This window comes from Zingiber officinale, chromosome 2B (genome assembly GCF_018446385.1).
Source record: "Zingiber officinale cultivar Zhangliang chromosome 2B, Zo_v1.1, whole genome shotgun sequence".
Classification (NCBI taxonomy): domain Eukaryota; kingdom Viridiplantae; phylum Streptophyta; class Magnoliopsida; order Zingiberales; family Zingiberaceae; genus Zingiber; species Zingiber officinale.
The window spans coordinates 149,681,766-149,693,689 of NC_055989.1; the positions used below are offsets into that span (position 1 = coordinate 149,681,766).

Sequence of the window (11,924 nt, forward strand, 5' to 3'; positions counted from 1 at the left end):
CTGTTCACGCTGTCCTGCAACAGACTGCATATCTTCTCAAGACCCGGTCTGGGCGGGGAGTCAGCAAGCGAGATCCGCTTTGGATCCCAGCGGACGTACGCGCGCCCATGCAGATTTGCACGGAGTTGACTTTGTACTTCATGACGCTCATCCATTGACTTTGGAAGCCATTAAGTCATGTCGTCGCCGTATACGTTATATAAGTGGAGCCCTTCTCCTCGTCACCTCCGTAATCTTTGAATCGATCAAGCTACCCAAAATTTGTTCATCGACAATCATGTAAAACTCCAAGTTGACATTTTAGTCTATTAGATAGAGGTCGCTCTGATGAGCAGATGGTAGGTGGTCATGCATCATCGTTGTACTTACTCATCACGTCATGAACACGGTCTCTGAAAATATAATGATGTGGCAGAGATGGCTGGGGCATGTGTCGGGCCCAAGATCTAGTCAATACGAGATCAAGTAATGTCGACAAGCGATCGGGTCAAATAGACTCGACTTAAGACTGAGCTCGAATCAAGCCAGCTCAAATTAAGATCGAACTCGGATCAAGTCAACATACCCAAAGGTGCATGGAGCCACACAATTATAGTTCGACCTAAGCCAAGCTCGAGGAGATACTCAGTCAAAGGGGGGAGCGAGCGGAGAAAATGGTGCCCAACAAGTAGTAGGATCTATAAGTTTGGATCAGAGTGAAACCTGATAAAATCAGATCTAAGGGTTAATAAATCAGTTTTGGCAAAGCCCAACAAATGGGGTATATCTGAAAAGTTTTGGGATGATATAAAAGGGTCAAGCAAATCCTTACTTAGTTCATCTTGGACCAGGGATTTCCGCTCCTTCCTAGGGAGAGGGTTTTCCTTTTCTAGGAAAAACCCTAAGGCAACCATTCTAAGAGTCGTCAATGATCCGTCCACCCTCGGAGAATGAAGATCCTCTCAGAGACATTGGCACCATCTGCTAAGCTCTTTCTTCTTCCTACTTTTAGATTTCATTTGAATTGTGTAGAGTATTAATTTTTATGTTTTTTGGTTGTATTTCCTTTTCTATGGTATAGTTCTCTAGATTTTAGGAGTAGAGAGTAACTATAATCTGATGTTGATATACAACTATGTATTTGGTTATTTCCTTATGATATGTTTGCATCTTGTTCTTATTTGATTGATAGATTGTGTGTGTTGTATGTGCAATTGGATGTGGAGGATTGATCACTATGTAGGGGAGATGCTCTAGATTGTATGACTATGGGGTCTAACGTGACAGAGGGTGACCTTTTATGTGAACTTTCTAGAGTTATCACCTTAAAAGAGGGGCAATTCTTTGTAATAGATTAGCTAATTAGGGATTAATGGATTTCCCCCAATTTGATGTTAGGGAGTAGATTATGTAATCTACATTGTATAACTGTGAGGTCTCATATGATAGGGGTATTCCTTTAAATAGACTTTCTAGTGTTACCTATTTACTTAGTAGCATTGAAATTGGGGTAAACACTCCAATATAATCTTCACATGTTTGTATCGAGAATTTGGTTAGAATCCCTATAAATATGTAAACTTGGATGATAAGGAGGTGAACAATACATAGAACATCAACTAGTATCATAGTAAAATTAAAATCCTAGAATCATTCTCTCAAACCAACATCTCTCATTGATTGCTCGCTCTTCCTCGACTCTCTCTCTCTCTCTCGCTTACAAGTCTTCACACAACTTTAATCGTCTAGATAACTTTCTTTGCAAACTTAATTAGTGCTTAATCAACAATCCTTGTGGATCAATATTTTATTACTTGACGATACAACCGTACAATTACGATTTGACATTAAAACCCGTGCTTGAGAGTGGAATGCAAAGAGAGATCAAGAGCTTCCCAAACTTGATGAGGTATGTTGAGCCCAACGAGCATAAGAAGTATAGACTCAGAAATTTATGAGATTAATCAAGATAAGATTAATTGGTCCTTCTTAAATCAAATAACATAAGATGAATCATCTTTTTGAGGTGAGGATTAAGTACCATATGACAAAGTAAATTATGAAGACAAAGCAAAGAAGAAATTATAATTTTTAAGTAAATAATTACCCTTGTCAAATTTAACAAAAAAAAAAAAAGAAGGAACTGTATGAATAAGGAAAGAGATATTTTGTGATGGTGGAGGGATTTTAGTGGAATTTGAAGAAGATATTTTTCTCTCTCTATATATTTTTTTTTTTTGCAAAAAAAAATGAAGAAATAACAAATCTAAATTAGAAGACAACTCTGAGTTGCTGTAATGAATGTCTGCTACCGTAGGTTACTAAGAGCTGCTGTGGATAGGGAGAAGGTGCCGAAGTTCCTGCCCAGGGAGGAGGAGAGAGCCGCTGTTGATGAAAGATGAAGAAAAGTCTAATATCATGAAAGAAAGAGAGAGAGGAGAGATGATAATAATTTTGGATGATCCTATTGCGGATGGTAAAAGACTTATTTATATAAATTATTTAAATAATAATAATGAATATTAAATATGATATACAATCATATTAATTATAATTATAGCAATGGATATAATAAATTTAAAAATAATATTTTTTACCAGCGATTCATGTCAATCTTGATGTCAAATTTGATAAATCGTGATTGATTGAAATCAATTCAATTATCTATTATTAATATTAATTATAATTTGACTAGTGGTTGAAGATATGTATGAAGTTATGCAGAATTCTCAAACTAAAAAAGGAAAGAAACAATTAAATTCAAGAACAAATTGAACAAACTTTAATATCAAATTATTACCCTAAATTTAAACATCTAAATTCCTAATATTTCTTGGTTCATGCCTAGAGATCTCTTCAATGATCAGGCAAGCCCTTTCATATTATGAATCTTAAAGAAAAAAGAGGTACTTTTTGCAACCCCTAAGACACTCTCCTCCCCTGTTTTATGCTTATACCCTTTTACGTTTTTTTTTTTAGTTTTGTTTCTTTTTTTTTATTGGTTTTGTCTTTTTGAACCAGTTTTTTTTTTCAATTTTATTTTATTTTATTTTATCAGTTTTATTCTTTTTGAATATTTTTTTATTATATGTTTGAAATCTTTTGTTTATTTATTAGTTGTAGGTTTTAGGAGTTATTATTTGTAAAAATTTTAAAAAAACATAAAAATATGGATTAAAATAAAAATTATATATATATAATTAATAAAATTACTAACAATTAATAGTAATCACATTTATAGTTTACGAATAAATATTTTTGTTCAAATGAAGAGTATATGTACTAATACATAAAAAAAATATGGAAATATATAAAATAGAAATTTTAATCAATATTGTCTCCAAATTCTACTTTTGACGTGTTTGCTGGTGTACATATTATTTTGTACCACAAATGAACACGTGTCCTATAACAAGTGACTCATCCTTTAGCTTCGTATGATAAATATTACCACCACCACGTTGGAATGAGTGATACAAGGTAATGAGGGTATAAGAAAACTTGCATGAAGTGATTGTCAACATGAGCAATAGTTATTTCTCGACGCACTTGGTTTAGAACGGGAGGAGTTTGATATGTGTCAAAAAAAATCAATAAAACAAAAAAAATTGATGGAAAAAAGAACAAATAAAACTTATTAAAAAGACAAAACTAATAAAAATAAAATTAAATAAAACTGAAAAAAATACACAAAAATATATATAACAAAAGTGAAGTGTCTAAATAAGAAGAAGGGAGAAATTCTAACGTATACTAAAAATTATATAAAATAATAAAAATAATAAAAATTGATGAAAAAATAATAAACAAAATTGATTAAAAAATAAAACTAAATAAAAAAAATATAAGTAATTAAAAGAAAGAGGGGTATAAACGTCATTTGAAAGGCAATATAGGGGGAGCAATTTGCTAAAGAAAAATGGAAGGAGCTAAGTTAAATGTAACATAAACCGTACAGTAAGTAATCCATTTCGTGACATTTCAAGGAGGTTCGAAGGAACTGATCAAAAGTTAAACCATTATCCACTTTCTCAATAAAGTGAAAAAAATTAAAGGATTGAACTATGTTTACAGTAGTTTAAGAGAGCTTAAGTCTCTATTAAATTGTTGTAAGACATGACCCTGAAAAAAAGGTGATTAAAGAACAATTATTAGCTAATAATTCCTTCCATGACATTCCTATATATAGGTTCTGTCTGTCGTCACGTGTATAAAATTCGAAAACCTACATAAATTGTAACTGTCAATTTTCAACCCCAAATTTCGACATTTAAACCCTTTGTAGAGTCTTTTTGCTATTTTTTTTATAATTTTTTAAAATATTTATGATAATTTTTATATTTCTGGTATTTTTTAGAGAGAATTTGTCTTGATTTGCGTCTTGATTTGAGTTAAGATTTTAAGTTAATTATTTTTCTTTTTAGATAAAAATATATTTTCTTTCTTTACAATATTAGAATTAACATATATTAATATATTAATTGTAATTATTATAATTTCTTTCCTTATTTGAGTGTTAGGTTGTAGTCTATATAAGAATCATATTTAGATGTTGAGTGATTAACCCCTCAAGTTTGAATAAAAAATTTCTTTCTTGGAAGTTTCTCTTCTTATTTTCTCCTCAATTTTCCTTTTCATGTCAGCACGCAGGATAATCGTTATCCTGCGCGGCGTTAGTTGGTATCAGAGTGTGTGACGATCATCAACAGATCCAATGGCGAGTCGTCGTGGTCATAGTCGCAGTTGCAACAACATGCAGACTTCGGGCGAAGGAAGCTGAGCACCGTGGTCGTAGCGTTCAGGACATAATGACGATTGAGGATTTACGGAGATAAGTTCCAGATTTAACCCAGCGTATGGCAGTGCGGAATCTCGAAGATGGTGAGATTTCATATCGTGAATCTAAGGATAATAAAGTAACTAATTAACAAATTAAAATGACATCTGGTGGGGCCTCAAGCTACAGCCCGTGTAGCTCTGCCCTTGATTGCGAGTGTTGTTGGGGAAGGCGCGAAAGGAGTGGAGCTAATGGGATCTGAAGTCTCGCCCATGTAATCAACGGAGATGGTGCAGTAGTGTCAATGAAGCCGGCGTCGGAGATGTTGGTGAGGGGGTAGACGGAGGATGAATCGGCACAGTCAATAGAGAGGAAGTCGAGGGGGTCAGTGGATTCAGTGAGAGTGAGCTCTAGCTAAATCCTAAATCGTGTATCCCTGGCTCACCCACCTAGTGGTTAATCAACCAGGTTGACAATTTTCTCCGAATTCAATGGGTAAATATCTGATTCGAATAAAGGAGGGTATGGAAGGAATTTTAAATCCAATTAAATAATTAGGTATTTAGGTATGAATATTTTCGAATTCGAGTAGGAAGGCGGATATGATAAAATCGTACATATACCATACCCGATATATATATAAAAAGAAAGAAAATTAGCCCGCTTTTGGCCTCCGAAAAAAAGATTTAGTTTGCCACTTTACTGATCACCAACACGTATCTCATCTTTTTAAAAATAAGAGCATTGTAGGTAGTAATAGGATGATAGGTACGGTATAGATATCCGATCTTCCGATGAGTATGGAGATGAAAGTTAAATACATGATAAAGTAGAATCTGCGACGAATTCTAAATTCATCGCAAAATTACCTAATATTATTACATATAAATTTAAACTTTCCGAAGTCGGTTGAGGTACCTAGAAAACTCGGAATAACATGAAATAATTTCTTTGAGTTTCTATAAATCTCCCGAGCAGGGATCCTCTGGTCCAGGATCCCTGGACCAATCCTGGTCCCCTATCCATTCATTGGTTGGATGAACTAGACCCCACCTATTTAACAGGTGGGATCCAGTTAATCCAACCAATGAATGGACAGGACCTCCTTTGGTCCAAAAAATTCTCGACCAGAGGATCTGAGGCAGGGATCTTCTGGTCCTGAATCCCTGGACCAGTCATGGTCCCTTGCTCATTCATTGGTTGGATGAGCTGGATCCCACCTGTTTAACAAGTGAGGTTCAGTTCACCCACCCAATGAATGAATAGGACTTCTTCTGTCCAGAAAATTCTGGACCAGAGGATCTGTCCTCAAATCTCCCGATTATATAAATATTCTCAAATATAAATTTTACCTAATCGATGATTTTTTGAATACTAATGTGTCCGAAAAATCTTAATCATGTTCACAAAATCAACCATCTAAAACTATTAGGTAAAATTAATATTTGAGGTTATTTATACAATTAGGAGATTTATATAAACTTATAGGAACTGATTTTATATTATTCTGAGTTAGTTAAGTACCTCAATCAAGTTCGGAAAGTCTAAATTTATATATATATATTTGAATTCTACGACGAATCTTGGATTCATTACAGATTCAATGACGAACATCAATATTCGTTACAAATTTTGCAATGAATCCATTATTCGTCACTGAATTTGCGACGAATTTAAGATTTGTTGTAAAATTTGCGACGAGTATTGAAGTTCGTTGCTAATTTCCAATGACTTTTGTAACGAATAATATTTTGTTGTTAATTTACAATGAAAATATTCTTGTCGTAAAATTGATTGCTAAATTGTGAGAATTTTTATTTTTGTTGCAAATTTTATCGTAAATTAGTAACGAAAATTTTTAGTCGTAAATATTCATCGCTAAACAACAGTTTTTTTTTTGTTTTTTTGTTTTTTTTTTTTTTAAGTTGAAGACAGCTTTGAACTAACAAATCTTTATAATAACTTTTTTTTTTGCCAACTGCTTTTATTTTTATTTAATCAAGCCATTCAGATTATTTTGATACAAGTTATGATTTTATTCTATCAAATTACTGCTAATTCGAGATAGGAATTGTTTGATGCCAATTTAGTTAATTGGTTGTGTGTGTATATGTTTACATCTATGTCTATCCTTTTTTCTGCTTGTAACTATTTTACAGTTGTATCTATTCAGCTTATGAATCAGTTGTATTTGAAAAACGTAGGGAAAGTTGATACAATTTACCATCTTTGATATCGCTAAATGTTGATTAGAAGAAATATCATGAAGCTGCCTTATGTTTTCAAGTTTTCAAGTCGTTGACAAGAAGAAATATTATGTGCATTTTTTACATGTACTCCTCACAATTTTTGGAGTTTACAAGAATCATATTCATCTTCTGCTTCTCCAGATGAACTGAAGGCATTAATAAGTAAAAACAGTGCACAATCTCTTTTTGTCTCAGGTTAAAAAAAAATTATGCAAATAAATTTCAGAATTTGAGCTTAATTAAAAAAGAAAAATGGTAAGATAATAATTATAAGTTTTTATAATTTTTTACTTTATTAATTATATTGAATGAGAGTTTTGGTACCATGATAAATTTATTATTGTGTGATCGGTGAATTAATTTATCAGAATAGTTAGATATTTGAATTATTAAAATAAAATTAAGCTAAAAAATAAAAAATGATAGATACGCGGTTGACTTCTGTTCCCACCGTGCGCGTTGATCAAAATATGAAAAAACTACAGGGGCGAATTTCAAATTTTCCCATTGATCTAATTTCCTACTCGGAACAAAATACAATGTTTACCACGCACTAACGCACGCCAGGCGCCTGCTCGGCCAGTCGGCTGGCTTTCCTTATGTGCACGCTGTCCTGCCGCAGACGGCAAATATCCTCAAAGACCAAATCGGAATGAGGTGTTAATCCTAGCGAACGTACGGGAATTGCACGGAGTTGACTTTGAAATTCATGACGCCCACGGCCCACCGTTAGACTAACACCAATAAGTCAAGTCGTCGCCGTACGTATAAGCGGAGCCCTTCTCCTCGTCACCTCCGCGACCTTTGAATGATCCAACTGCCTAGAATTTCTTCATCAAGAATCATTTAAAACTCCAAGTTGACATTTTTTTTTGCCTACAAGGCCGGCAAGATATAATCGATCAGGTACTTAACCTCTAAGTAACCTATAATAATTTTATAGTTACGTCAAAATTCTCTTTTAATAATTTATTTACAACTCTAAGTTAACTTTTTAGCCGATAAGATATGATCAATGAGATGAGTGAATTGCATGAAGTTCTGTATATATGGTATCTTAAAGAAGAGTTGTAGTCTTATTCTATATTATAAAAAATTATTTTAATGACTGAAACTTGTAACTACCAAATTATATGATAACAATTTACAGTTGGTTCCTCTTCAAAAAATAATATAAACAATTCCTGATTTATTTATTTAGAAGGGAGTAATTGTTACATCGTATAGAAAAGAAAAACTTTGAAATAAACTCTAGATTTTAAGTTTAACAATCTTTGGGAATCATACCATCAATGAATATAATCAAGGATTGAGGTGATGACCGTATATACTTCAAAGGGTAACTTTGAATATGAGATAACCAATTTATTTTTATGGAAGTTTTCTATCGATCATTAGAATAAATCGGAAAAATGTACATAGAGGTCCATTATGATAGCCAACATTCTCAGGTAAAGAATTTTTTTTTCAATAATTTTGATTTTCGATGTCCGATGTTATCTTAATCATTTTGTTTCAAAGGGCAATAATACGATGATGTCGTAGTAGTTGTGATTGTTGTTAGAAAAGGTTCATAAGTCAAGGAAACATCTCGCTTGCTGCTCCACGAAGTTGTTAACATATTTCCTCGAGATGTTTGTATTTAAGCCAAAGTCGATATAAGAGACTCATAGACATAGTTTGAGATAAAATGAAATAATATTGTCAAAAATTATGATTATAAATGAACCAAATATTTGTGAACAAATTTGATATTTAGCTTGGTAAAAACTTATTTTTGTTTATTCAATACACAGAAAATCAATTAAATGAATAAGTGTGAATAACTCATTAAACTAAATTATATAAACTCAAACGCATATGTTTAGCTCGTTAATCTTTGTGAATAAAGTTTATTAATATTTTTCGTGAACAATATTCAAGAATTATGCTCATCAGTAAAACTTTTATCAATATATTAAATAAGTAAAGATACTTTCAAAATAAACAAACTAGTTTAATAACTAACTAAACAAACTTAAAATATAAAAGTTTCAAACAATTAAGCTTGAGAGTTCGATAATATCTAGCTCAAATGCATATGTTTAACTCGTTAATGTTTGTAAATAAAATTTATTAATAATGTTTGAGAACAATATTCAAGAATTATGTTCATCAATAAAACTTTTATCAATAAAGTAAAGAAACTTTCAAGATAAACAAACTAGTTTAATAACTAACTAAACAAATTTTAAATGCAAAAGTTTCAAACAATTAAGTTGTTGAGAGTTCGATAATATCTAATAATAAGCTCAAAAAAAAAACAAGTCAAGTTTGAACAATCATTTTAACAACTTGATTTATTTTACGCTCGATTTGACTTGACTCGATTACCTTATCAAATAAATTTGAACACTACAAAATTTGATTTGACTTAACTTATTTACAACCCTACAAAAAATTAACAAAGTGGCATTTACATTTCTTATCCAAAAATGAATCCCTCTTGAACTAAGAACCGATTTTCATTTGATATCGAATACAATGTATAATTTAATCCTTGAAAATACATAGAGTTGATAATAAAAAATTAAAAATTAAAAAAATCAGCACACTCCAAGATATTCTGTTTTTTAGATAAAAAAGACCAGAAGGACGCCCAATTCAAACCTGGAGTTTATGTTTGAAAACACTAGCTTTCACAAGACTCAATTTCAGAATTTGAATGATCAAGGATATTTAATATGCTAAAATAAAAGTATTGATGAGGATCGGGCAACAGTGGAGCTAGGCTTTAGGCTACCCGGGTTATAGCCCGGGAGATCTAGTTAAAGTTGTGTTAATTTTATCCTTCGATTGCATTGTTTTTTCCATTCTCAAATGGAGCAAGGGGGTCTCTAGCCCGGGTACCCATTTGGAGGACATTTGTAGCCCGGGTGGATTACAAATCCTAGCTCAGTCATTAGGATCGAGTACACTGAACAATATTGTCAAGGATCGAGGAACTTGTATCTTAACACAAGGAGCAAGAAAATAGGGGAATTTTTTTTTCTGTAACAGAGAAAATAAGAATGACATTGTCAAAATACAAGATGCAATTGTTCCAAGATGAAACGGAAGAACACACAATAGTTTTTTCCGTAGAAAATAACAGTATCATCTACCCTTCACCAAATACTATTTTCCTTCACACATAATAAATAACATGTAAAAAGCTACACAATTATAAAACGGAAAAAGATACGATAGTTTTTTGTCCTGGTCCACTCTGCCTTGGCGCTTTCAGGAACATTCAATCGAGCAATTGATAGGCAAGAGATTTCTTCTCCCTGTTTCACCGAAAGCGGCTACATACCATCTCCAGCATCCGAGGGCACGGAGGTGTTGCTCATGGTCATGTAGAGCTCGAAGGCATTGAGGATGGGCGGGAGAGTGGAGTTGCTGAGGGCCTCGAGGGAGATGTTATAGGTGGGGAACGAAGGGAGGGGCCCGAGGCTGTAGACGGCGTCCGAGTAGAGGTAAGGGGGGGTCATTATATACACCAGGAATCCATTCACGTAGATGTTGAACTGCCGCGATTGATTCGTACCGGAGAGGTCAAAAATCTCGGATATGTGGAGGATGGGGAAGAACTGGTTGACGTAGCCGGGGATGGGATCCCATGCGAGGACGATGCGGGAGGAGTTGATGGGGGTGACGGCGGTCTGCATGACGACGGAGGGAACTTGGAAGAGTCCTCGGGAAGGTTACGGACGGTGGAGTTGGTGGAGACGTCGTTCCAGTTCCACTCCGAGGAGTTCCATAGGTCCCACACCCGATCGATCGGGTCGTACGGATACCTAGACAATGAAGAGCGAAGCACATTTTACCAGTTTAGTCCCCAAAAAAAAAATATATATATTTCGTAATATTAAATCAAAACATTAAAGATTTCTTTATGATAATAACCACCTGACGTAGTCAAACTCCTCTCCCAAGTTCCACCGGTTGAACAGCACCAAACTCTGTGACTCATTCACCGCCGGGTAGAGATTGTCCTTCAACTGCCGCAAGTCGATCCCGGAGATAAACGGCGTCCCGGTGCCAAGGTTCACCAGGCACACCGACAAGTACCTAAGAGAAAGAGATCGCATTTGATGATTGCTCATTCAATAATTTCTTAGTCCTGCCTACTGAACTATACCCGGCGGTGGCCACCGTGATGGTCTCTGTCCAGTATAATGACTCCGCGGTAGTAACATTCACCCTGTCCCAGTAGTTGACGCCGAGGTGGAGTTCGAAGGACTGTAGCTGGCTGCTGAGTCCGTCGTAGTTGCCGTAGAAGAACCACGCCCGGAGGAGGTACTTGGACCCCTGCGCCACCGCCGGTGACCCGATGGTGTAGCAGTTGCGGGTGCCGTTGGGGAAGGCTCGGAGGGTGCGGAGCTTCTGGGACCTGACGTCGGATAAGTAGGCGTCAGAGATGTTGCGGTTGACACCAGTGTCGATGAAGCCGGAGTCAGAGACGTAGGAGATGTTGAGGGGATCGACGTAGGATGAACCGGGCTCGAGGCCGCAGTCGATGGAGAGAAAGCTGAGGGAGTCGGTGGACTGAGCTCGAGCTCCGGCGGAGGCCGTGACAAATATGAGTAGGAACGGCCACCAAACTCTGGAATCCATCTTCTTCCGGTGTGCAATCGCCATGGCAGAACAGAACAGAGCTACTCATATTTTTATAGTATCTAGGACAATTTTCATTTCGATACCCATTGTTTCTCTTATTACAAATGAATCCTGAACTTCTAAATTCATTGAACTGTGCCTTCCCCAAGTTTTCAATTTTTATGACTTCTCTGCGAGTTTAGATTTGATTCGACTTGCCTAGTTTACATCCTTACAAGTGGTGAAGCTAAATTTTACTTCAAAAAGTAATCGAAAGTATGGAGAAGGCTGTGAAAAAT

At 34.9% G+C, this 11,924-nt stretch overlaps 1 protein-coding gene across 1 annotated transcript; it reads right to left on the minus strand.

Moving 5' to 3' along the window:
* Positions 1 to 10,098: 10,098 nt before the first annotated feature.
* LOC122047794 (probable LRR receptor-like serine/threonine-protein kinase At4g29180) lies at positions 10,099 to 11,659 on the minus strand. Its single transcript, XM_042609272.1, has 3 exons — positions 11,168 to 11,659; positions 10,936 to 11,097; positions 10,099 to 10,823 (listed from the first exon to the last, which is right to left on the minus strand). Exons 1-3 carry the CDS (start codon positions 11,641 to 11,643, stop codon positions 10,538 to 10,540), a joined length of 924 nt encoding a protein of 307 aa, XP_042465206.1. The 5' UTR covers positions 11,644 to 11,659; the 3' UTR covers positions 10,099 to 10,537.
* Between the last annotated feature and the right edge of the window lie 265 nt (positions 11,660 to 11,924).

Bases quoted from the DNA above. Each gene is read 5' to 3' on its own strand.
- LOC122047794 (XM_042609272.1), bottom strand. From the start codon at position 11,643: ATGGATTCCAGAGTTTGGTGGCCGTTCCTACTCATATTTGTCACGGCC. The intron at 11,098-11,167 runs GTATAGTTCAGT...TCTTTCTCTTAG, and splicing joins ATCACGGTGGCCACCGCCGG to GTACTTGTCGGTGTGCCTGG. The intron at 10,824-10,935 runs GTGGTTATTATC...TTCATTGTCTAG, and splicing joins GAGGAGTTTGACTACGTCAG to GTATCCGTACGACCCGATCG.